The following is a 25959-nucleotide window of genomic DNA, read 5'->3' as shown; positions in this document are numbered from 1 at the left end:
CCAGTGACCATGGACCTCTTGACTGCTTCTCTAGTTGGTGCTCTCCTTGCTTGAGATGTCAGTTTAGGTGGACAGCCATGTCTTGGTAGGTTTGCAGTTGTGCCTTACTACTTCCATTTTTGGATAATGAATTGATCAGTGATCCATTAGATTTATAGAACTTGGGCTTTTTTTTTTAATCTAACCCTGCTGTACTCTTCTTTACAACTTTATCCCTGACCTGTCTGGTGGGCTCCTTGGTTTTCATGATGCAGTTTGATCCTTAATGTTCTCACACAAACCTCTGAGGCCTTCTCAGAACAGATGTAGTTATACTGAGAAGAAATCACACAAAGGTGGACTCAGTGTATTAATTATGCGACTTTGAGGGAATTGGTCACTCAGGATTTTATTCAGGGTTATGAAATCACAGGGGGCTGAATACAAATGCACCTCACAATTTTTAAATTAAGTCAATCTCATACTTCATCGATGATTAGGTCCGGAGAACCCCTGAAATGTGTTCTCCCGTCTGCAGCGGTGCCATACTTGTTGACCTCAGCTGTGGTTTGGGCACGCTGTGGGGTTCACAAGTGGAAGCCATTTGGCTTTTCGAAAGTGGATATTACTGGATTATCAGATAATTAACAATTCAGAAATGGTCTTTACATTTGTCTTTACGCCATTTTACGCTTATTTTCTGCGTTGGCGGTATAATTCATGGTGAAAAAAAAAAATCTATATTTTTGGCTTTTTTTTTACTGTGCTCACTGATTTGGTCATATAATCTGATATTTATATAGATCTGGTCATTCCAGACTTGGCGATACCAATTATATGTATTTTTTTTTTTTAATCTTTACTTTTATTTCTACAGTATTTACGTGCAAAACATATTTTTAATATGTTTTAGGTTTTAATTGACTTTTTTATTTTTTTTAAACCTTAAACTCCCTCCTGAAACCTAAAGTACAGGCCCCCCATCACCAATCTCAGCGGTGAGAATCTGGCCACTTATTTCCTAGAAAAAAATCAACCACATCCATCAGGATATCTCAGCCCAGTCTCCTCAGTGCCTGGATCCCCTTCCCTACCGCACCTCTAGCTCACTAGACATCTTTGAGCCTGTTTCAGAAGAAGTTTCCAAGCTCCTCACTTCTGCTCGGCCTACAACCTGCAACAGTGACCCCATTCCTTCACCTCTCCTGCAGTCTCTCTCACCAGTGGTCAACACTCACCTGACTAAAATATTTAACCTCTCTCTTTCTTCAGGTATCTTTTCCTCCTCATTTAAACATGCCATCATAACCCCTTTACTTAAAAAGCCATCCCTGGACCAGAACTGCACAGCTAACTACAACTATATACCTGTCTCTAACCTTTCCTTCATCTCTAAACTCCTGGAACGCTTGGTCCACTCCCGTCTAATCCGCTATCTCTCGGATAACTCTCTTCTCGACCCCTTACAATCTCGTTTCCGCTCTTTACCCTCCACTGAAACTGCCCTCACTAAAGTCATTGCTCTCTGCTGATTCTCCTGGATCTGCCGCATTTGATACTGTGGATCACCAGCTCCTTCTCACTACGCTCCGCTCCATAGGCCTCAAGGACACAGCCCTCTCCTGGTTCTCCTCCTACCTCTCTGACCGCTCCTTCACTGTATCTTTTGCCGGCTCCTCTTCCTCTCCTCGTCCCCTTACTATTGGGGTTCTGCAGGGCTCAGTCCTAGGCCCCCTCCTTTTCTCTCTATACACTGCCCCTATTAGACAATCAGCAGATTTGGGTTCCAGTACCATCTCTATGCTGATGACACCCAATTATACACTTCTTCCCCCGACATCACCCCCACTCTAATTCAAAATACCAAGGATTGTCTGTCTGCTGTCTCTAACATCATGTCCTCCCTCTATCTGAAACTAAATCTCTCCAAAACTGAACTACTTCTGTTTCTCCCTTCTACTAACCTCACTCTACCCAACATCAAAATTACCCTGGAGGGTTCAACCATAACTCCCGAGCAGCATGCCCACTGTATTGGGGTCATATTCGACACCAAACTTTCCTTTACTCCCTATATCCGAACACTCACTCGCTCTTGTCATCTGCATCTTTAAAACATCTCCAGAATCCGACCTTTTCTCACCTTTGAAACTGCTAAGACTCTTACTGTCGCTCTTATTCATTCCCGTCTGGACTACTGCAACTCTCTTCTGATTGGTAAGAGGGAGACCAAACCTTCTCCTCTCCAATCCATCTTGAATGCAGCAGCCAGGGTCATATTTCTGTCCAGCCCTTCACTGATGCCTCCATCTTGTGCCAGTCATTACACTGGCTACCCATTCGCTACAGGGTCCTGTATAAACTCCTCTCTCTCACCCACAAAGCTCTCCACAGTTCTGCATATCTCCTCTCTTATCTTTGTCTATCATCCTACACGTGCCCTCCGTTCTACAAATGACCTAAAGGTACCTTCACACTGAACGATATCGCTAGCGATCCGTGACGTTGCAGCGTCCTGGCTAGCGATATCGTTCAGTTTGACACGCAGCAGCGATCAGGATCCTGCTGTGATGTCGTTGGTCGCTGCAGAAAGTCCAGCACTTTATTTTGTCGCTGGACTCCGTGCAGACATCGCTGAATCGGCGTGTGTGACGCCGATTCAGCGATGTCTTCACTGGTAACCAGGGTAAACATCGGATTACTAAGTGCAGGGCCGCGCTTAGTAACCCGATGTTTACCCTGGTTACCAGCGTAAAAGTAAAAAAAACAAACACTACATACTTACCTTCCGTGTCTGTCCCCCGGCGCTGTGCTTCTCTGCACTGGCTGTGAGCACCGGCCAGCCAGAAAGCACAGCGGTGACGTCACCGCTCTGCTTTCCGGTCGCTGTGCTCACAGTCAGTGCAGGAAAGCACAACGCCGGGGACAGACACCGGAATGTAAGTATGTAGTGTTTGTTTTTTTCACTTTTACGCTGGTAACCAGGGTAAACATCGGGTTACTAAGCGCGGACCTGCGCTTAGTAACCCGATGTTTACCCTGGTTACCGGCGTCGTTGGTCGCTGGAGAGCTGTCTGTGTGACAGCTCTCCAGCGACCAAACAGCGATCGACATCGTTGTCGGTATCACTGCAGCGTCGCTGAGTGTGAAGGTACCTTAAGACTAACATCCCCCATAATCCGAACCTCGCACCTCCGTCTCCAAGACTTCTCTCGTGCTGCGCCAGCTCTCTGGAATGCACTTCCCCAGACGATCAGACTGATACCTGGCCCCGACCTATTCAAGCGCGCTTTAAAAACCCATCTCTTCAAACAAGCCTACCACATCAACTACTCAGTAAACTAACTTTATCCTGTTCCCTCCTTCCAAATATTATCTGCATGTGAATCTGCACCCTACTATTCATCTGTCTCCACACCCTCCATGCACACGATAACTGCACTTGACTATTGCACTTAAACACACGGGCTGATGACCGGATCATGCAGCTTTATACGAAAATCCCTATTTATTATAATTGCCAGACCTGAAATAACAATCACTTCTCACCTATTGTGTCCCCCCATTTCCTTGTAGATTGTAAGCTTGCGAGCAGGGACCTCACCCCTAATGTCACTGTTTAAATTTTCTTAACTTGTACCGAATTTATTGTTTGTACAAGTCCCCGCTTAATTGTAAAGTGCTGCGGAATATGTTGGCGCTATATAAATAAAAATTATTATTATTTTACTTAGTCCCGATATGGAATATCAACATTTACTGGTCTGATTACATAACGACCACTAGAAGGCGTAATGAGAAAGCAAAAAAAATCCACTGCTATCATCAGAGTAAGGGCTCCGACTGTAAGGAAACATCTGGAGACATCGGGTTATCCAGAAAATAATGGGTTCACCCTATAATCAGAATTACCTGTAACATTGTCCTTCTCTTTTACCGCAGCAAGCGGACGTGCAAGAGCCGTTATATATCACCACCTCCATCATCCTCACTGCACCATGTGATGTAATATGTACAGAAAGTGCGGAGAACAAAACCTCTGCTGAGTCCTCACCTGTGTGTAAAGAGACCTCACGGGGGAATAAAAACATTGTTTTATCATTGTGCAAATCTTGCATAGCCTTTCTTTCCTTATTAGAGAGGTTTTACCTAATATTAGAGCACTTTTTTTCACAATCGTGAATAAAATTTTTTTGGGAAGGAGTTAAAGGCTTCAGAATATTCATTTAGTTAATAAAAACTGGATTTGTTGCGCATGACATGACATTATAATTTGGCCTGCTGATAAAGCGGGGGCATTGTGGTAATGGATTATGCTCAGTATGACAAGGAATCTTTACGTCTACTAAATGACATCAAAACATAAAAAAACCTGGATGTTGACCCATTAATGACCTCTATAGATGAGCTGAAGGATCTAATCACTAAGGGTCTTAAAGTCTACTGAGTAGATGAGAATTTAGATATATTAATATCCCATACCAGCAATTTTTTACCATCTTCCGAAAAGTCAAACATATCTTACGAATAGAGTTGAGCGAATTTTTCAAAATTCGGTTCCGAATACGATCAGCAGCGAATATTGTTTTTGCAATATTCAACGAATGTCATTAGAGTCAATGGGAGTAGAAATTACCGAATATGTTCGGAACCGCTCATCAAGCATAAATTCGGCAGGAATAGGGTACCAATATTGCACAAAAATGGCAAATTCAGGTTTGGCGACCGAATCCGAACAAATTAGCTCAGCTCTACTTACAAACCCACCAGGCCGTCCAATAATTTCGGGTATTAAATGATGCCTCACCTCAAATCTGTCCCATTATGAAAATTGCTACTTACAAAAATTAGTAATCTCCCTGACTACCTCAGATACAGCCAGAATGTATTACATCTATTGAGTAAGATACCTTGGCAGGACCATTACATTTTAGGAACATTAGATATCACATCACTATATACGGTAATATAACATGATAAAGGATGTGAAGCAGTGAGCTATTTTTTAAATGAACCACACCAATTTTTGACTGAAAAAGTGGATTTCATTAAAGACTGCATACTTTTATTTTAACATATAATTCTTTTAACTATAAGACGAATCACTACATCCAGCAGTAGGGCACAGCCATGGGGTCCAGATTGATGCCTAGTTATGCCAACCTTTATGTGGGGTGCTGGGAAGGTCTCCACATACACCCTGATGGCTCGCTGCGTGCAAATCTTATCCTCTGGCAACGTTTTATTGACGATATTGTCTTCATATGGGCAGGGGGTTAGGAATCACTGTCTGAATTTTTTTGGAGATTAATAAAAATGAATTTTGCTTGCACTTTACTACTAGCTTTGAACATATACACTTCCTGGACCTTAATATATATTGAAGGGGCCAAATAAAAACACGCACACGACCCAGGAAAACATACTCAGAAGGGAGGTAAGAACATTTCTAAAACAATCCACAGTGAGGAGATTGGAACAAAACAAAATCCTCTAAACTGCATGCTCGCAAACGCCAGAAGCCTGACAAACAAGATGGAAGAACTAGAAGCAGAAATATCTACAGGTAACTTTGACATAGTGGGAATAACCGAGACATGGTTAGATGAAAGCTATGACTGGGCAGTTAACTTACAGGGTTACAGTCTGTTTAGAAAGGATCGTAAAAATCGGAGAGGAGGAGGGGTTTGTCTCTATGTAAAGTCTTGTCTAAAGTCCACTTTAAGGGAGGATATTAGCGAAGGGAATGAGGATGTCGAGTCCATATGGGTTGAAATATGAAACCCATAAAGGCAACAGGTTTCTGCTAATAACCAAGAAAAATTATCTTTCACAATTGGTGCAGAATCCAACCAGAGGAGCAGCACTTTTAGACCTAATACTATCTAATAGACCTGACAGAATAACAAATCTGCAGGTGGTTGGGCATTTAGGAAATAGCGACCACAATATTGTGCAGTTTCACCTGTCTTTCACTAGGGGGACTTGTCAGGGAGTCACAAAAACATTGAACTTTAGGAAGGCAAAGTTTGACCAGCTTAGAGATGCCCTTAATCTGGTAGACTGGGACAATATCCTCAGAAATGAGAATACAGATAATAAATGGGAAATGTTTAAGAACATCCTAAATAGGCAGTGTAAGCGGTTTATACCTTGTGGGAATAAAAGGACTAGAAATAGGAAAAACCCAATGTGGCTAAACAAAGAAGTAAGACAGGCAATTAACAGTAAAAAGAAAGCATTTGCACTACTAAAGCAGGATGGCACCATTGAAGCTCTAAAAAACTATAGGGAGAAAAATACTTTATCTAAAAAACTAATTAAAGCTGCCAAAAAGGAAACAGAGAAGCACATTGCTAAGGAGAGTAAAACTAATCCCAAACTGTTCTTCAACTATATCAATAGTAAAAGAATAAAAACTGAAAATGTAGGCCCCTTAAAAAATAGTGAGGAAAGAATGGTTGTAGATGACGAGGAAAAAGCTAACATATTAAACACCTTCTTCTCCACGGTATTCACGGTGGAAAATGAAATGCTAGGTGAAATCCCAAGAAACAATGAAAACCCTATATTAAGGGTCACCAATCTAACCCAAGAAGAGGTGCGAAACCGGCTAAATAAGATTAAAATAGATAAATCTCCGGGTCCGGATGGCATACACCCACGAGTACTAAGAGAACTAAGTAATGTAATAGATAAACCATTATTTCTTATTTTTAGTGACTCTATAGCGACAGGGTCTGTTCCGCAGGACTGGCGCATAGCAAATGTGGTGCCAATATTCAAAAAGGGCTCTAAAAGTGAACCTGGAAATTATAGGCCAGTAAGTCTAACCTCTATTGTTGGTAAAATATTTGAAGGGTTTCTGAGGGATGTTATTCTGGATTATCTCAATGAGAATAACTGTTTAACTCCATATCAGCATGGGTTTATGAGAAATCGCTCCTGTCAAACCAATCTAATCAGTTTTTATGAAGAGGTAAGCTATAGACTGGACCATGGTGAGTCATTGGACGTGGTATATCTCGATTTTTCCAAAGCGTTTGATACCGTGCCGCACAAGAGGTTGGTACACAAAATGAGAATGCTTGGTCTGGGGGAAAATGTGTGTAAATGGGTTAGTAACTGGCTTAGTGATAGAAAGCAGAGGGTGGTTATAAATGGTATAGTCTCTAACTGGGTCGCTGTGACCAGTGGGGTACCGCAGGGGTCAGTATTGGGACCTGTTCTCTTCAACATATTCATTAATGATCTGGTAGAAGGTTTACACAGTAAAATATCGATATTTGCAGATGATACAAAACTATGTAAAGCAGTTAATACAAGAGAAGATAGTATTCTGCTACAGATGGATCTGGATAAGTTGGAAACGTGGGCTGAAAGGTGGCAGATGAGGTTTAACAATGATAAATGTAAGGTTATACACATGGGAAGAGGGAATCAATATCACCATTACACACTGAACGGGAAACCACTGGGTAAATCTGACAGGGAGAAGGACTTGGGGATCCTAGTTAATGATAAACTTACCTGGAGCAGCCAGTGCCAGGCAGCAGCTGCCAAGGCAAACAGGATCATGGGGTGCATTAAAAGAGGTCTGGATACACATGATGAGAGCATTATACTGCCTCTGTACAAATCCCTAGTTAGACCGCACATGGAGTACTGTGTCCAGTTTTGGGCACCGGTGCTCAGGAAGGATATAATAGAACTAGAGAGAGTACAAAGGAGGGCAACAAAATTAATAAAGGGGATGGGAGAACTACAATACCCAGATAGATTAGCGAAATTAGGATTATTTAGTCTAGAAAAAAGACGACTGAGGGGCGATCTAATAACCATGTATAAGTATATAAGGGGACAATACAAATATCTCGCTGAGGATCTGTTTATACCAAGGAAGGTGACGGGCACAAGGGGGCATTCTTTGCGTCTGGAGGAGAGAAGGTTTTTCCACCAACATAGAAGAGGATTCTTTACTGTTAGGGCAGTGAGAATCTGGAATTGCTTGCCTGAGGAGGTGGTGATGGCGAACTCAGTCGAGGGGTTCAAGAGAGGCCTGGATGTCTTCCTGGAGCAGAACAATATTGTATCATACAATTATTAGGTTCTGTAGAAGGACGAAGATCTGGGTATTTATTATGATGGAATATAGGCTGAACTGGATGGACAAATGTCTTTTTTCGGCCTTACTAACTAAGTTTACTATGTTACTATGTTACTATGTTACTTATCGCAAACCAAAAGACTTGAACAGTTATATTTCTATGGACAGCTGCCATTTACCCAGCTGGCTGATCAACGTCCCCCGCACTCAATATATGAGAGTACACAGAAACTGCTCTAGTCCCACAAAATTTGAGAAAGAAGCTAACGCACTCACAAATACATTTCTTAGTGAAGGCTATAATCATAAATTTTAGAAACAAGAAGCAGTGTAAGGCAGATCCCTAGGACTGAACTTCTCTGTAATAAAACGATGAATGATATAACTAAAGATTATACAATAGTTGTCCCTATTACTCAGTACAACTCAAATGTTCATATTCTAAAAAAAAAAAAAAAAATTGTTAAAAAACACTGGGACATCCTAAAAGCGATAAGATCATTGGTGAGAAACTATCCCATCATCCTAGATTTATCTTAGAGGCTAGGAATATGCGCCATATCATTTCTCTGACAATGCGAGACCCCTGCACACATGGAAGCCAAGCAAGTTATTCTAAACAAGATCTAAAAGGCCTCTTCCCATGTAAAGAGTGTAAAACATTGATGGTGACAAAAAAAAAAAAAATGCGAATTTCAAGGACAATATAGAATTTCAAATCACAGACTTCATCTCTTTCACATCACAAGGGGTGAATTATGCTATAAAATGCCTGTGTAACAAACTATACGTGGGATGCACCAAACGCTCCATGAATAAAAGAATAATTGAACATCTTCGGGACATAACGAAAAAGTATGATGACCATCCTCTGTCAAAACACTTTGCGGCAGCGCATGGAGGATTCCTGCAGGGGGTTCATGTAAAGGGCATCCAAATAATACACAAACACTGGTGCAATGGCGATTTTATCAAGCAGATGTCAAGAGCAGAAAGCCGATGGATTTTCCAGCAGGACACTTTGAAACCCAAAGGCTTAAACAACGAGAATGAGCTGTTCGCCTTTGAATAATTTGCATAAAACCAACCCACCTCGGATATATAACCCATACAGATGCTTTGAGGACCATCCCCGATGAAGGAATCCATAGGAATTCCGAAACACGTTAGATTAGTGGTCCTCTTCTCACACCGTACTTGATTGTATCATGACCACGTGAGTCACATGAACGAAAACGTCACGCAGGTCCTAAAAGTACCTCGATGTGCCCACACATACCGCCGGATTTGATCTACTAAGCGTCTCTCACAGGCTGGGGCAACGCTGCAGCAGTCAATATGTTTGAGCTGCCACGACGCTATCGGCAAGCTACTCTTCATCAACTCACCAAGACCCCGGTGTCTGCAATCAACTATTCTTGAGATACCAAGGGGTTCTTCTGCAAGCTCGGGTGCCTTCCTATCACCATAGGTAAGATACCGCTCTATTTCTAACTCTGTGGATTTCAAGTGCTTGCATAATTATTGACTAATTAAACTCCCTCGCTTATCTATTGCATAGTTCTGCAACTTAGGATATGACTGTACATCAACCACAGTTCGAGTAAAATATCATAATGTATAAGGTTCTACATATGAGGGGTGTGCATTAAAGATTTCCCCTGACCCACTTCCTGTGGACTGAGAACAATGAAACTTGTCACAGTCATTAGTCCTTTGGGACACACACTTCTCCCATCTCTTTAAGCAACAGTAAACACCTCACTTTTAGAAGTCGACAGGTTGCTCCAAAAGCCACGTTGGCACTTCAGAAATCACAATCTCATCATCTGGAAAATGCTTCAAAAATAACTTAATTGTTGGAAAGAGGTGGAAGTCCAAAAGGTGCGAGGTCGGGTGAATAAGGGGGATGCGGTAGAATTTCAAAGCTTGAGGAGCATGCTTCCATTTGGGCAACATGTGAGTTGTGAACTGGTGCATTGTCCTGCAGAAAGCGGACACCTTTTGTGCGCATGCCACGTCTCTTGGTTTTGATGGCCTCCAACAATTTCCACAGTAGTGAAGCATAGTATTCCCCAATGATCATGGTACCCTTTGCTAGGAAATCCATCAATATTACTCCGTGCTGGTCCCAAAATACTGTGAAAATGACCATGACTGCCGAGTGTTGGGCACGTGCCTTCTTTGGAGGCGGTGAGTCATGATGCCTCCATTGTATCGACTGGACTTTAGTCTCAGGATCATAGTGATGAACCCAGCTTTCATGCTGTGTGGTCAGTCTGTTGAAAAAGTCCTCCTGGTTTCCATGGCACATCGTCAATAGAGCCTGAGATCATTCAACTTATTCCTGCTTCTGGAAAGTTGTCTGCAGCCGGGGAACCCAGCGAGTGGATACTTTATGCATGTGAAGATGGTCTTGGATGATTTTTTTCCACAGAACCCATACTAATCTTGACATTTGGGCTAGGTGGCGAATGGTTACCCGGCGATTTTCCAAAATGGCGACCTCCACTTACTGGATGGTGTGTTCATCAATAGCAGAGTGGTGTTGCCCTGGAATTGGAGCTATTTGCACCGAAGTCCGACCACATTTGAATTGATGGTGCCAGTTCTTGACTACATCATATGATGGGGAATCATCATCATAAACCTCTTTCAGCTCATCGAACGTTTCCTTTGGTGTGCGGCCTTTCAAGTAAAGGAACTTGATGACTGCTCTGTATCCACTGGGTCCATTATCAAACCGCACACCAATTCTGCACCTGTAAAATCAAGACCGTTATCAGTTCTGAGTTGTAAATTGGCACGTAACCTATAGAGACTTATATCATTACACATGTGCAGTCTCCTGTGATAAATAGAAGTGGGTCAGTGGAAATCTTTAATGAACGCCCCCTGTACCTATGTGGTTTAGGTTCTTACCTGCAGCTGTTTTTCTGTGCCGATACCAGCGCCGCTATATTTCCATCTCTATAATTACAGAATTAGTATAATCCAACTCATAGAGTCCTGTGGTCACAAGTAAGGAAGATATCCGAGACCATCCACTGGAGGACCGCACATGGGAAGATTATAAACACGGCTCAGCAGTCAGTATCACACAGGATAGGATTAGATACACAGCTCAGCTGACTGTATAACACACAACGTGCTTAGATACGGTATGATAATTCTTAGTGGCATGAGATGACGGGGGTTGTAGTACGGTATGCCGGTATCACAAACGATGTCTCTCGCTCCTTCCTGCCTAGTCACGCTCTCTGTATAGAGGAAGTAGAGATCAGATGATGGTGATCTTGTGTCTTTTGTAACTTTCTGCTTCGGTAGCATGATCTACACTGTCCGTCCGTCCTCCACCCTCCACTTTTCCTCTGGGTCTGGTGAGCTTTCATGCTTTTTATGAAATTTTAAGGGCTCTAGCAGGTTTTGGATCCAAATATCTAACAGCTGTGAAGGGGCTAGTTTGTGAGGTTATTTTAGGTTGTCAGTAATATTTGTCATCATTTGTCCCATGGATTATATATAAAATTTGTCAAACGTGAGGCAGAACTTATGAGGTCATAGATGAAAAGGAGTCAGGGATGAGAAACAGGAAAAGATGGGGAGATGGATTTTTGACATAAGCTTCTTTTCTATTGGTAAGAGGGTTGGAAATATTCACCCTGTCACAGATCACCCGTTGTGCCAACAATATCACGAATCCCAACCGTAGGTCACGGTTCACGGGGAAGAAACCTTTATCATTCCCCACCACTCACACCAATTTATCACGAATTGGGGTTGTTTGGTTGCCCTTGGTTCCTTCTGAAGGGGATTCATCTATATCCCACTTCCCAGTTCCGGTTTGTAACTTGCAGCTCTCTGACACCCCCCTTACCCTCAGGTCAGTCAGCGTACTGCACCTAGGGTAATTAGTCACCAGAAAGGCTTCCTGCTATGAAGTGGCTATTTGGTGCGCGCTGTAGTGAGGGCAATGAAACCACTCCCGCTCAGGCAGGAAGAATAATTATCCATACCGCCGTCGCTACAATGCCTCCCAAACGCACAGGACAAAGTTGCTGCCACCAGCACCGATTCCACAAGTATTATCGGGTCCAGAGCCAACCCAAATCAGTAGCGTAATTCACCTCAGAGGACGCACAGTTTGTTATAGAGCAGCGAGAGACAAGCTAGTAATTTTATATTTTACTCCATAGAAAGGTAGGCAGTGTTTACAAATTCTAAAAAGATATTATAAAGAAGACAAATCATATGTACAATACAAATTACAAATAAAATAGGATTAAAATTGAAAAGAACACTTACAGGTCGTTATGTCACTGTATCATCATCTTGGCTAGCCGTGTGCTGGGTAAAAGGGGAGCATATATCCAGATGCATAGCACCCCTCTGTACAGCAGAAGGACCCCGAACAAAAGACACTCCAAGAATGCTGTCTCATCAAGTTATTCTTAGCTCAAAACCCAGGCACTCCCCCTGTGGTGACATCACTTAGAGGCTGACACCTCCCCTTTACTTAGACTATGAAAATTATTATGCCTAGCTCACAGTAGGAATCTTGTATACGAAATACGCGATGTTCAGAATGTGCCCCACATCATGAGGATTCTTTTAAGTGTAAACCCAAAGTAATTACCTGAACCGCTTGCTGAGAAATTCACACTTTGCCCTGGTTGCGTTTAGCTGCTAACGCTTTCAGTGAGTGATAGAGCTATTGATGGACATCCGGAATATATAATTCTAATATCGCTAGCCCAGGTCGGTGCACATATATATCACGTTAATGGAACAAAGAAACTCCGGGCTTCTACACCAGTTTTGGCTGGTATTAGATGGGAGAGGAAATAAGTGTTGGGAGATTGGTTTGCAGCTAGAAGCCAGAAATATTCTTGAGGTGGGAGGGAAAATGCAGGGTTTTGGATGCACACACACACACACAGGCAGCAGGCTAGTGAGAAGAGAGGGGGGGGGGTCGGAATGGCCCACAGCATGTGGTTCTCTGTTCTTGGATGTAGCAGAGCTCAGTGTGCGTGATAATACACAATCAAATATCTCATGTTCCTGACTGCGCTACGGAGGTAGGACCTGGCAGTATATCTCTATGTGCACTTCAGCAGGTTCGCCCCGGCAGGACAACCCATCTGCAATGCCATGCTCCCTGCCCATTTTGTGTTTGATTGTAAAGTCGTACTGCTGGAGGGCAGGGCTCCAGCATAGCAACCTTCTGTTGGTTCCACACATGGCTTGTAGCCAGCACAGAGGGTTGTGGTTTGTCACCACAGTGAAGGTGTGACCGTATAGGTAGGACTGCAAACGTTGCAGGGCCCAGACTATGGCCAGGTACTCCTTCTCGATGGTGGAATAGGCCACTTCCCTCGGCAGAAGCTTCCGGCTCAGGTACAACATGGGGCGCTCTGTTGTGAATTCATCTTTTGGGCTCCCTCCGGTGGTTGTAGGGGGTAATGCAGTTGTGCCTGGATTGCAGGAGTGGACATGTGTATCTACTAATTGCAGGACTGACTGGGGTATATAGTTTTGCAGGATCCTTTAGTCAGTGCCAGTTGTCCATTGTTCTTGAAGGATTCACTTCCCTGCTGGTCTTTCCAGTTTGCTGTGTTTTTCTACAAAGATAAGTCCTGGCTTTGTTTTTGCTGTCCACCTGCAGTGGACCTTATAGTCTGTGCATTTTCATGTTTTTGTCTTGTCCAGCTTAGTCTGTGAAGGATTTTTTGCAGCCTAGCTATTTCTCTGGAGATGCAGATATACCCCCCATGTCTTTAGTCAGATGTGGTGATTTGTATTTTCTGTGGTGGATATTTTCTAGTGTTTTATACTGACCGCATAGTACTCTGTTCTATCCTTTCTTTTTAGCTAGTATGGCCTCCTATGCTAAAATCTGATTTCATATCTGCGTATGTTATTTCCCTCTCCTCTCACAGTCAATATTTGTGGGGGGCTATCTATCCTTTGGGGATTTTCTCTGAGGCAAGATAGGTTTCCTGTTTCTGTCTTTAGGGGTAGTTAGATCTTAGGCTGTGCCGAGGGGTCTAGGGAGTGTTAGGTACCCCCCACGGCTGCTTTTAGTTGCGCTGCTAGGTTCAGGGTTTGCAGTCAGTACAGGGACCACCTTCTCCAGAGTACGTCTCATGCTGCTCCAAGGCCACCAGATCATAACAGCGCTCTTGGTTCCCCGAGTCGACCAGGCTGAGCACAGCACCGAGGCCAAATTCGCTGGCATCGGTCTGCACCAGGAACGGTCGACTGCTTTCAACACAGGAGCGTTGCACAGCGCTATTTTCAACTCCTGGAAGGCCCCCACACAGCCGTCAGGCTAGTCGACTATGTGGGGTAGTTTCTTCCTGGTGAGGCAAGTCAAGGGTTTTGCCAGGCTACTATAGTTCTGTACAAAGCACCTATAGTACCCTGCAGTGCCCAGGAAGGACGTCACCTGTTTCTTGGTCCTGAGGGTGGGCCAGAAAACGATTGCGTCCACTTTTCCAGGCTCTGGCTTTATGGACTTCCTACCTACCCGGTGCACCAGGTAGTGGACCTCTCTCGTGCCCATCTGGCACTTTCCCGACTTGAATGGGTCAGACCGGCTTGATGAATTTGCCTGAGCACCTCCTGAAGATGGGACTGAAGATGGTAATGTCATCCAAGTATGCCACTGCGTACTTCTCCAGTCCCTGAAGCAGGAGGTTGACCATCCGCTGGAAAGTGACAGGGGCATTCTTCATGCCGAAGGGCATGACCGTGGACTCGGACAGTCCGAAGGGTGTGATAAAGGTGGACTTCTCCTGCGTCTCAGGGGAATCTGCCAGTATCCTCGACTCAGATCCATTATGGTCAGATATTTTGCGCCAGCTAACTGCAGCAAGCAGCTCCTCTATGTGCGGCATTGGGTGCGCGTCAAAGGCTGTGATGTCATTGAGCCCCCTGTAGTCCACGCTGAACCGGGTGGTCTGATCCTTTTTTGGCACAAGAACTACAGGAGAGGCCCACGCGCTCTTTGACTGTTGAATCACCCCCAGCTGTAACATCTCATCGATCTCCTGGCGCATAACCTGCTGCACCTCGTCGGAGATCTGATGGGGTGTTCGCTGTAGTGGGGCATGATTCTCAGTGTCCACCTCATGGACCGCTAACATAGTCCTTCCAGGTCGGTTGGAGAACATGACCCGGAAGGGTTCCAGCGTGGTCCGCAACTGCGACCGCTGGGGTTCGGTTAACAAGGTGCTTACCCCCACGTCCTCAATATACCCACCGGCCTTGGCTTGGGCCAGCATGTCCAGGAGGGGTTCTTCCTCCCCGTCTTCGGGCAGGCTGCAGCCCAGTAGGACGTAAGGTTCACGTTCGTGAAGACCCTTCAACATGTTGACGTGAAAGGCATTTTGCCTACCCTGAGCGTGGTCAAATGTGACCACGTAGGTGACCGGGTTGAGCTGTTGGTGGACGACGTACGGGCCTTCCCAGGCTGCCTGAAGCTTATCCTTTGGTACGGGGATCAGCACCCACACCTTTTGACCCACGTGGTAGGTCCGCTCCAGGGCGTTCTGGTCGTACCAGTGCTTCTGATCAGCCTGAGCCTGCGTCATGTTGTCATGAACCAACTGCGTCAAGGTCTGCATTTTGTCACGGAAGCGCATGACATACTCCACTATGGACACTTCAGAAGGGTTTGGCTCCTCTTCCCAGGATTCCCTTACCAACCCAAGGGGTCCCCGGACTCACTTGGTATAGAGGAACTCGAAGGGGGAGAACCCCGGGGAGGCCTGCGGAACCTCTCGGTAAGCGAACAGCAGGTGTGGGAGGTACCGCTCCCAGTCACGCCATTGGGTTTCAACCAGCATGCGTAGCATCTGTCTGAGGGTACCACTGAAGTGCTCACACAAGCCATTGGTCTGTGGGTGATGCGCAGTTGATACCAGATGCTTCACCTGCATTTTCTTACAGAGAGCCTCGATTAGGCGAGACATGAATTGGGTCCCTTGGTAAGCATCTCCCTGGGAAATCCTACCTGTGAAAAGATAGCCAACAGTGCATCCGCCACCTTATCTGCCCTAGTTGACGACAGAGCCACTGCCTCTGGGTACCGCAGTCTACCACAGTGAGGACGTATTGCTTCCCAGAGCTGCTGGGGACCGCCGGGGCGCCACAATGCCAACCGCGATCCTCTGGTAAGGCTCCGCTATCACTGGCAAAGCGAACAGGGGAGCCTTGAGAGCAGGCCCCGCCTTCCCCACTCTTTGACAGGTGATACAGGAGAAACAGTAGTTTATCACATCTGTCCCCATCTTGGGCCAATAGAAGTGTTGAGACAGCCGGGCCTTAGTTTTGCTGATCCCCAAATGTCCAGCGAGCGGGATCTCATGGGCAATCTGTAACTCACTCCTGAATTTGCGTGGGACGACCAGCTGTCTTTCCCTCAACCACTCCTTTTGGAATTTTCCGGGTACTGTCTCCCGGTACAACCTCCCTCATTCTTAGAACACCCTCTCCTTATCCGTCATGGAGGTGGGCGTCTCGGCGGTGTCTTAAATTCTCCAGGCTCGCATCTGAGTGCAGAGCGGCCTGGAACTCCTGGCTAGCGGCAGCCAAAAGTGACGTCAGGGTCCCTTCCCCACGGGAACCCTCTGGGACCTGCTCTGGGTCCATCTGTGGTTCAGTCATGCCTGTGACTGAGGAGGGTCCAGAAGGCAGAACGTTATCTGCGTTTCGGGCACTCTGACTGCGGATGACAGCAGCTATGTAGGCTGTCTCCCCAGAGATTTCCACAGACCCATCAGCCGGGACTGCTATGGGCACTACCTCCCCATCCACCCTCAACATTTCAGGAGCAGTGCTACTTATGAGGCAGTTACCTTCCTCTGTGGCACTGGTCAGTTGCACACTATCACCTTGCTCACGGTTCCCATGCATCTCCACATTTCCCTGAGCACCATCGCTTGCTCCTGTTCCTCAGCCATCCCACCTGCGGAGTGACGTGGCTGACCACTCCTGCACCTGTGAACACATCATCCTTAGGACACAAATGGTTAGCAGGTAACACATGCACATTTTCATCATTAGCATTATCGGTATTACCCTCGGCATTTTCAGAAAAATGATTATCAGGTACATCATTAATCAGTAAAGCATTGTCAGGTAACACATGCAATTTCCCACTGCCATCATCAGCATTTGATCGGGGAGGGGAGTCAGGGACATAGTATGTAACCATCCTCCCCAAATCAGTCCCCAATAAAACATCAGTGGGCAAGTTATGGGACAGCCTGACTTCCTTCACCCCGCTCCCGGCACCCCAATCTATATGCATTCGGGCCATTGGCAGGGGACAGCGGATGCCCCCAATTCCGGTGACAGTCAGGGTTTTCCCCGGAATAATCTCTTCAGGGGCCACCAGTTTGGGTCGGATGAGGGTTCGTACAGCCCCGGTGTCCTTGAGGCCTGCAGCGACATGGCCCCTCACGGTAACGTGCTGCACGTTGTCACACACCCTCCCACCCACCAAAAGAACTGCTGCATTAGGCCCTGGGGTCTTGGCTGGTGGGTTCCGCTGCTTCTCAGGAAGGTGGGCGCTGATGTGACCAGTCCGCTTGCAGAAAAAACACTGGCGAAGGTCGGGCTAACTCCAGCCAATGCTCCCACTCCACTTGCCATTCCGCTTGCCGCTCGCCCTCTGCCTTCTCTTGCTATTGCTGAATCAGCTGCAGACGTCCAGACACCAGTTTTGGCTGGTATTAGATGGGAGGGGGGAATGAGTAGTCTAGGGAGATGGGCTTGCAGCTAGAAGCCATAAACATTCTTGAGGTGGGAGGGAAAATGCAGGGTTTTGGATGCATACACACACACAGGCAGCAGCCATAGTGAGAAGAGGGGGGGTTGGAATGGCCCACAGCGCGTGGGTCTCTGTTCTTGGATGTAGCAGTGCTCAGTGTGCGCGATAATACACAAATATCTCATGTTCCTGACACCCTTTTAAAAGGGCCACCATTTGGACTTATGCTCAGTGCACTTGTTTGTATGTGGAAAATGCTGAGTCTTGCCAACACTGTAGCTGGCCAGTTGACTGACGGGAACCTGCACAGTGTGTGGATACTATCCCAAATAATTTAGGGACTGATTTTCTACCAGTCGGGGTCACTTGCAGAGGAAATATTGCCTCTGCAAATGTCTCTGCCAGCGGAGGTCATGCAAGCTGTAAGGAGAGGAAACAGAGAGAGGCATAGTCAATGGGAAAGAGTTGCAAATGTCTGACAACTGAAGTCAGGAGAAAGGCAACTCAAGAGGAACCGTACACTGAGTGGAGATCAAGGTGAGGTGCAAGGTTATGCAAGTGGGGACAAGAGTGTGAGGACGCCACAAAAGAGGGGTGCATTGACTGATAATGGGGTGTCACTTCCATAACACAGAGGTGGACAACCTCTGAAAATGGGAGCCAAATGAGAAGAGCGAGTTGCGGAAAGGTCCATGTCATGCACCAATGGACAAATAATTAAATAAATAGGGCAGCACACTGCAGCGCCAAAACATGCAAACTTGAAAAAACGAAATTTGAACTGCATTACTGCACTAGAAATATGAAAAATGAGAGCTTTTAGCGCACAAAAATGGCCAATTTTATGTGTACCTCGTAGCCACGTTAAGGCATCTCTCTTATACGAGGTCCTACGTTTGACCTACCTCACTGAGAATAAACGTCTCCATCTGAATGGGTACATGTAAAAACCTCTTCTTGGACTCAAATTCTCTCTCTATGTGGAGGGGTATTGGACCTACTATAATTAAAACACCTGAAGCTAGGAGGCGGGGAGTGCACGATCAGAAGGCTAGAGAATACATTTCAAAAATGTATAAGAGAGATGCCTTAACGTGGCTACGAGGTACACATAAAATTGGCCATTTTTGTGCGCTAAAAGCTCTCATTTTTCATATGTCTAGTGCAGTAATGCAGTTCAAATTTCGTTTTTTCAAGTTTGCATGTTTTGGCGCTGCAGTGTGCTGCCCTATTTATTTAACTATATACGAGTTGGCGACTCTGGGTTCAGCACCTGTTCACACTCAGTCTATGTTTGGATGTGCAGGTCAGGTTTTTGAAATGCACCAATGGACAGGCCCGTGGTTGTAGAGTTATCACTGCCAGAAGAAGTGACGAGTCTGGTGGAATAGGAGGATTAGTGGAGGCCAGGAGGGAAGTCTATAGGAACCACGCAGGACAGTATACAGAGGCGGCACAAAAACAGGCGCGTCCTTTAGGTGTTCAAAAAGTGTCAGCGAGTCCTTAAATGGAAAAAAATGATATCTGATAACCAGCAAAGGTAAAGCAGACAGCTGTGTTGTCAGGCTGGGAAGGTCCCTGGTTATTGGACCCCTCCTAGCCTCAAAATACCAGCAGGCAGCTGCCCCAAAAATAGCACATCACATTAGATGCTCCAATTCTGGTGCTTCGCCTTTGACCTTCCCGACTGCCGTGGCAATCAGGTGGCTTGGAGTTGATGTCAGCTGTGATTTGTCAAAAATCACATCTGCCATCAAGCCTTGGTGTTAGTAATGAAGAGGGGTAAATTACTAACCCAGTGCTCAAAAGTTAAAAAAACAAACAAACAAAAAAAACACTCCCCGCCTCTTTCCTTGGGTCATCAATTCATTTGTAAGAAACAAACAAATGTAGGGATCTGAACTCACTCAGCTGCTCTTGAGGTAGGCACAGGAGGCAGTTTTCGTGAAATAGTCCAGGCACTACATAAACCGCGTCGGGAGGCAAAACAAAACAGATCCTTTCCTGGCACAAAGTGAAAACAAATAGTCCATATAGTTACATAGTTATTAAGGTTGAAGGAAGACTATAAGTCCATCTAGTTCAACCCATAGCCTAACCTGACCGGCTCAGGTCAGTGTCTTTACCAACACACACACTGAAGGTCTCCACACCTCCAGCCAGACCCTAAATGAGAGACTCAGCCTCCATTTTATCTGCCAAACCACTCCCCTGGGGTTGGGATATGTGAAAGGTCATTCCCACCCATCTCTTATGACCGCTCGCACATCCCGACCCTGGAATGGCTCAAATAATTATCTCAGCACTATAGATGCTGGAGCATACTTCCGAGCTCACGTCACCGCAGCTAACAGCCGTGATTACACATTTTGCCCCCTCAAGAACTTGTCCGGCGGCCATCTTAAACAAAACAAAACCACCCACACAGGTCCGACGTAGTCCAGAGAATCCAACATAGCCCACAAACGGAAACCTGAACAACATAAAAAGATGAACAAGACAACACTGTCCCTCGTTCATCAATTTATTAGAACTTAGGTTCCCCAGGTCCGACGTAGTCAAGCGCTTCCCATAACGTTCCCCGAATTCGTCATACGCCGTGCTCCAAGAGACACTACGGCTCCAAGGTCACAGCTATTCAGAGAAGGGAACGTCTTGAGAAGCGCTGGACTAAGTCAGCTCTACAAAAGATCTAGAAGGCAAAAACCAGCGTCCTTCTAGAAATAATACCATAAAGACCGGTTACATCATATACTACAAACATTACTAAAAAGTCATGAAATAAACTGGAAAATTTGGATATTCGTCACAGACATGGTCCCATCATAACCTGGAAGATGTAAGCAGCAAAATACAGGAAAAACCTGCTGCAGACTCCAACTTCTCCAGAAGCCACCGATCTCCTACACCAACGACTCAATGTCATAAAACAAAAAGTGCAAGAAACAGCAGTGTGAACACGCTCCATATATGATCCCAGTTCATGCAGTCGTGTGCCATCCTTACATAGGTCCTCGGTCTACAGAAGCAGGTCCTCTACAGCCGGTAACATGGACGACGGTGAGGACAACCCCCGCAGACCGCTGCTGACAGTCCTTCAGGAGTCATTCTTGCCAAAGTCCATTTCAAGTAAGTGCCAATAACCATTTATGATAGTAAAATTGTTGAGCCACTGAGAACGCAAAAGGAGCCCTCCTGGTATTAGGGTCAAACACAGAGTGACCTTCCAGGAGGGCATTAGAGAGGAAGCCATGTGAAGCTGTGGGTGCCAACATGAAAGAATCTACATACCAGGGTCCTAAAATGGTTTTGTAGCTTTATTGATCCTCTTTGTCGTAGCCCCTAGGGACCATCGCAGCGGAGGCTCACGAGTGACCCCCTATTTCTTCTTCTACAGTTGCCCTGAAATGCATCGTTGTCGGGCTGAATATTGCTAGTATCACTATCGGTGAGTCTCCATTGGGTAGAATCTCCCCCTCTATTTTCAATTATTGATCAGTTTTGCCTTTACTTGGTGCAGAAAATAATTTTTTCACCATTTGGAAACAGTCAGCAAGCTGATGTTGACAGATTTGTCGTGTGTAATGTTTAGTGTACGGTTATGAATGGGCAGTGGGTCTGATTGGTTTATTAACAACTTAAAGGGGTTTTCTGCGTTATGTACTTCAAAAAATGTGCCGATCAACACGGTGTTAACCCCAATGATTGGCTGTGATCTGTGAGGGACCCTACACATAAGTAACTAATTTTCCTGCAGTGCCACCAGAATGGTCTGGTTTTGTAAAGAGTATGTGTGGACAGAGGCCTCCCCATGCCTGAGGCGGACAGAGGCCTCCCCATGCCTGAGGCGGACAGAGGCCTCCCCATGCCTGAGGCGGACAGAGGCCTCCCCATGCCTGAGGCGGACAGAGGCCTCCCCATGCCTGAGGCGGACAGAGGCCTCCCCATGCCTGAGGCGGACAGACGCCTCCCCATGCCTGAGGCGGACAGACGCCTCCCCATGCCTGAGGCGGACAGACGCCTCCCCATGCCTGAGGCGGACAATGGCCTCCCATGCCTGAGGCGGACAATGGCCTCCCATGCCTGAGGCGGACAATGGCCTCCCATGCCTGAGGCGGACAGACACCTCCCCATGCCTGAGGCAGACAATGGCCTCCCCTGCCTGAGGCAGACAGACGCCTCCCCTGCCTGAGGCGGACAATGGCCTCCCCTGCCTGAGGCGGACAATGGCCTCCCATGCCTGAGGCGGACAGACGCCTCCCCTGCCTGAGGCGGACAGACGCCTCCCCTGCCTGAGGCGGACAATGGCCTCCCCTGCCTGAGGCGGACAGACGCCTCCCCTGCCTGAGGCGGACAGACGCCTCCCCTGCCTGAGGCGGACAATGGCCTCCCATGCCTGAGGCGGACAATGGCCTCCCATGCCTGAGGCGGACAATGGCCTCCCATGCCTGAGGCGGACAATGGCCTCCCATGCCTGAGGCGGACAATGGCCTCCCATGCCTGAGGCGGACAGACGCCTCCCCTGCCTGAGGCGGACAGACGCCTCCCCTGCCTGAGGCGGACAATGGCCTCCCATGCCTGAGGCGGACAATGGCCTCCCATGCCTGAGGTGGACAGACGCCTCCCCTGCCTGAGGCGGACAGATGCCTCCCCTGCCTGTTTCCACAAGCATTAATCACTTCAGGCATCTGAATCCTGGGAAAATTGTGTCTCTCCTGCCCTCTACAAAAAAAAATTAGGGTAAAAAGAAAACAAAAGGGATCAAGTTTTCATGTTCAAAGAACAGAAGAGTAGAAATAACATAATTTACTCTGGAATTGAGATATCATTTTGGACTCTGCCCTAACATCGCTCTCATGCCTTTTCTCATTCCCAGGAGTGATCTACTTTAATAAGTGTCCCGGGCAGTACCTCATCCCGTACTATCTCATCATTTCGGGGGCAGCGAGTCTCCTGCACCTCTCGCTCACCTGCCTGCCATGTGCTGAGGAGGATCAGGTCACATCCGTCACTTTTGCCAGTTTTCTTGCTCAGGGTGTGATGCTGATATTCCTCTTCATCTTCTTCATAGTAGGTAAATATACCTGAGCCTGGCGACATTGAAGCCCCGGTTACAGGAGAGAGGGAGGTTCTAGATGGAGAACTGAAGGGTGACATTTGGAGTACAAGAAAATGCTTAACTTTTGATGCAGCAGACTGGCATTGAGTGATATTATTTAGTTTACCATAAAGAGCAGATCCATAAGGGATTCATATTCTGCCAAATCCTTGGGAGGATATCAAGGGGAGACAAAGCAAGAAGCGCAGGTAGTTCCTGGGAGGATAGTAATGGGAATTACAGCAGGTGGTGCAGGCAGTTCCTGGGAGGATAGCAATGGGAATTACAGCAGGTGGTGCAGGCAGTTCCTGGGAGGATAGCAGGAGGAATTACAGCAGGTAGTTCCTGGGAGGATAGCAGGAGGAATTACAGCAGGTAGTTCCTGGGAGGATAGCAGGAGGAATTACAGCAGGTAGTGCAGGCAGTTCCTGGGAGGATAGCAGGAGGAGTTACAGCAGGTAGTGCAGGCAGTTCCTGGGAGGATAGCAAGAGGAGTTACAGCAGGTGGTGCAGGCAGTTCCTGGGAGTATAGCAAGAGGAGTTACAGCAGGTAGTGCGGGCAGTTCCTGGGAGGATAGCAAGAGGAGTTACAGCAGGTAGTGCGGGCAGTTCCTGGGAGGATAGCAGGAGGAGTTACAGCAGGTGGTGCAGGCAGTTCCTGGGAGGATAGCAAGAGGAGTTACAGCAGGTAGTGCGGGCAGTTCCTGGGAGGATAGCAGGAGGAATTACAGCAGGTAGTGCAGGAAGTTCCTGGAAGGATAGCAGGAGAAGTTACAGCAGGTAGTGCAGGCAGTTCCTGGGAGGACAGCAGGAGGAATTACAGCAGGTAGTGCAGGCAGTTCCTGGAAGGATAGCAGGAGTAGTTACAGCAGGTAGTACAGGCAGTTCCTGGGAGGATAGCAGGAGGAGTTACAGCAGGTAGTGCAGGCAGTTCCTGGGAGGATAGCAGGAGGAGTTACAGCAGGTAGTGCAGGCAGCTCCTGGGAGGATAGCAAGAGTTACAGCAGGTAGTGCAGGCAGTTCCTGGGAGGATAGCCGGAGGAATTACAGCAGGCAGTGCAGGCAGTTCCTGAGAGGATAGCATGAGGAGTTACAGCAGGTAGTGCAGGCAGTTCCTGGGAGGATAGCAGGAGGAGTTACAGCAGGTAGTGCAGGCAGTTCCTGGGAGGACAGCAGGAGGAATTACAGCAGGTAGTGCAGGCAGTTCCTGGAAGGATAGCAGGAGTAGTTACAGCAGGTAGTACAGGCAGTTCCTGGGAGGATAGCAGGAGTTACAGCAGGTAGTGCACGCAGTTCCTGGGAGGATAGCAGGAGGAGTTACAGCAGGTAGTTCCTGGGAGGATAGCAGGAGGAATTACAGCAGGTAGTGCAGGCAGTTCCTGGGAGGATAGCAGGAGTAGTTACAGCAGGTAGTGCAGGCAGTTCCTGGGAGGATAGCAGAAGTTACAGCAGGTAGTGCAGGAAGTTCCTGGGAGGATAGCAGGAGTTACAGCAGGTAGTGCAGGCAGTTCCTGGGAGGATAGCAGTAGTTACAGCAGGTAGTGCAGAAGTTCCTGGAAGGATAGCAGGAGGAGTTACAGCAGGTAGTGCAGGCAGTTCCTGGGAGGATAGCAGGGGCAGTTACAGCAGGTAGTGTGGGCAGTTCCAGGGAGGATAGCAGGAGTTACAGCAGTTGGTGCAGGCAGTTCCTGGGAGGATAGCAGGAGGAGTTACAGCAGGTAGTGTGGGCAGTTCCTGGGAAGATAGCAGGAGGAGTTACAGCAGGTGGTGCAGGCAGTTCCTGGGAGGATAGCAGGAGGAGTTACAGCAGGTGGTGTGGGCAGTTCATGGGAGGATAGCAGGAGGAGTTACAGCAGGTGGTGCGGGCGGTTCCTGGGAGGATAGCAGGAGGAATTACAGCAGGTGGTGCAGGCAGTTCATGGGAGGATAGCAGGAGGAGTTACAGCAGGTAGTGTGGGCAGTTCCAGGGAGGATAGCAGGAGTTACAGCAGGTGGTGCAGGCAGTTCCTGGGAAGATAGCAGGAGGAGTTACAGCAGGTGGTGCAGGCAGTTCCTGGGAGGATAGCAGGAGGAGTTACAGCAGGTGGTGCGGGCGGTTCCTGGGAGGATAGCAGGAGGAATTACAGCAGGTGGTGCAGGCAGTTCATGGGAGGATAGCAGGAGGAGTTACAGCAGGTAGTGCAGGCAGTTTTTGTACAGTCACGGCCATCGGGGTCACACTGTCGCCTTTCTCTCCCATGCAGGTAATGTCTGGATATATTCTCTAGCAGGAGAATCCTGGGATAATCCCTCGAGCCCGAAGTACTGTGACCGGGTGCTGTACCTGTACGCCTTCTGGACCATCACCCTGACCTACATCGGCCTCTTCCTCCTGCTCTGCTCCTACCTCTGCTTACTGCTGGGTCTCTATATCCTGAAATGGTCCATCGTTGGGAGGCGCCGCTAACACACCTTAATGACTCCCTGAAATCTGAGGGCCTCAATATCTCGGACAATTATTTTAATAAACCTTTCTTTGCAAAGCAGTTTTCTTAAAAGTGTTCTAGTGTCCATTTATCTCACAGTGAACGGGCAGCCGATCAGTGTTATCATAGGGACAAAAGGCCACATAGCAAGTGATCAGAATCCCAAACTTCATAATGTGGATATCACTGTTATTACGGGGGCAATGTGGATAGCAGAGATATCCACAGTGCCCCCATAATAACAGCGACATCCACAGTGCCCCCATAATAACAGTGATATCCACAGTGCCCCATAATAACAGTGATATCCACAGTGCCCCATAATAACAGTGATATCCACAGTGCCTCCATAATAACAGCGATATCCACAGTGCCCCCATAATAACAGTGATATCCACAGTGCCCCCATAATAACAGTGATATCCACAGTGCCCCCATAATAACAGTGATATCCACAGTGCCCCCATAATAACAGTGATATCCACAGTGTCCCATAATAACAGTGATATCCACAGTGTCCCCATAATAACAG

The 25959-nt window shown here is 46.9% G+C and overlaps 1 protein-coding gene across 3 annotated transcripts; it reads left to right on the top strand.

Moving 5' to 3' along the window:
• Window positions 1–9471: 9471 nt before the first annotated feature.
• On the top strand, window positions 9472–25487 carry LOC138677323 (transmembrane protein 272-like). 3 transcript variants are annotated; one of them, XM_069767372.1, is made up of 5 exons: window positions 9472–9557; window positions 20875–20993; window positions 21262–21312; window positions 22741–22938; window positions 25206–25487. In XM_069767372.1, exons 2-5 carry the CDS (start codon window positions 20915–20917, stop codon window positions 25406–25408), a joined length of 531 nt encoding a protein of 176 aa, XP_069623473.1. In that variant the 5' UTR covers window positions 9472–9557; window positions 20875–20914; the 3' UTR covers window positions 25409–25487. The 3 variants fall into 3 exon arrangements, with proteins under 3 accessions (XP_069623473.1, XP_069623472.1, XP_069623474.1); XM_069767371.1 differs by lacking the exon at window positions 9472–9557 and adding an exon at window positions 11365–11466; XM_069767373.1 differs by lacking the exons at window positions 9472–9557; window positions 21262–21312 and adding an exon at window positions 11365–11466.
• The last annotated feature ends 472 nt before the right edge of the window (window positions 25488–25959 follow it).

This window comes from Ranitomeya imitator, chromosome 4 (genome assembly GCF_032444005.1).
Source record: "Ranitomeya imitator isolate aRanImi1 chromosome 4, aRanImi1.pri, whole genome shotgun sequence".
Lineage (NCBI taxonomy): Eukaryota > Metazoa > Chordata > Amphibia > Anura > Dendrobatidae > Ranitomeya > Ranitomeya imitator.
Note: the sequence above shows the minus strand (reverse complement) of the source record. Positions and strands in the feature narration are given on the sequence as shown.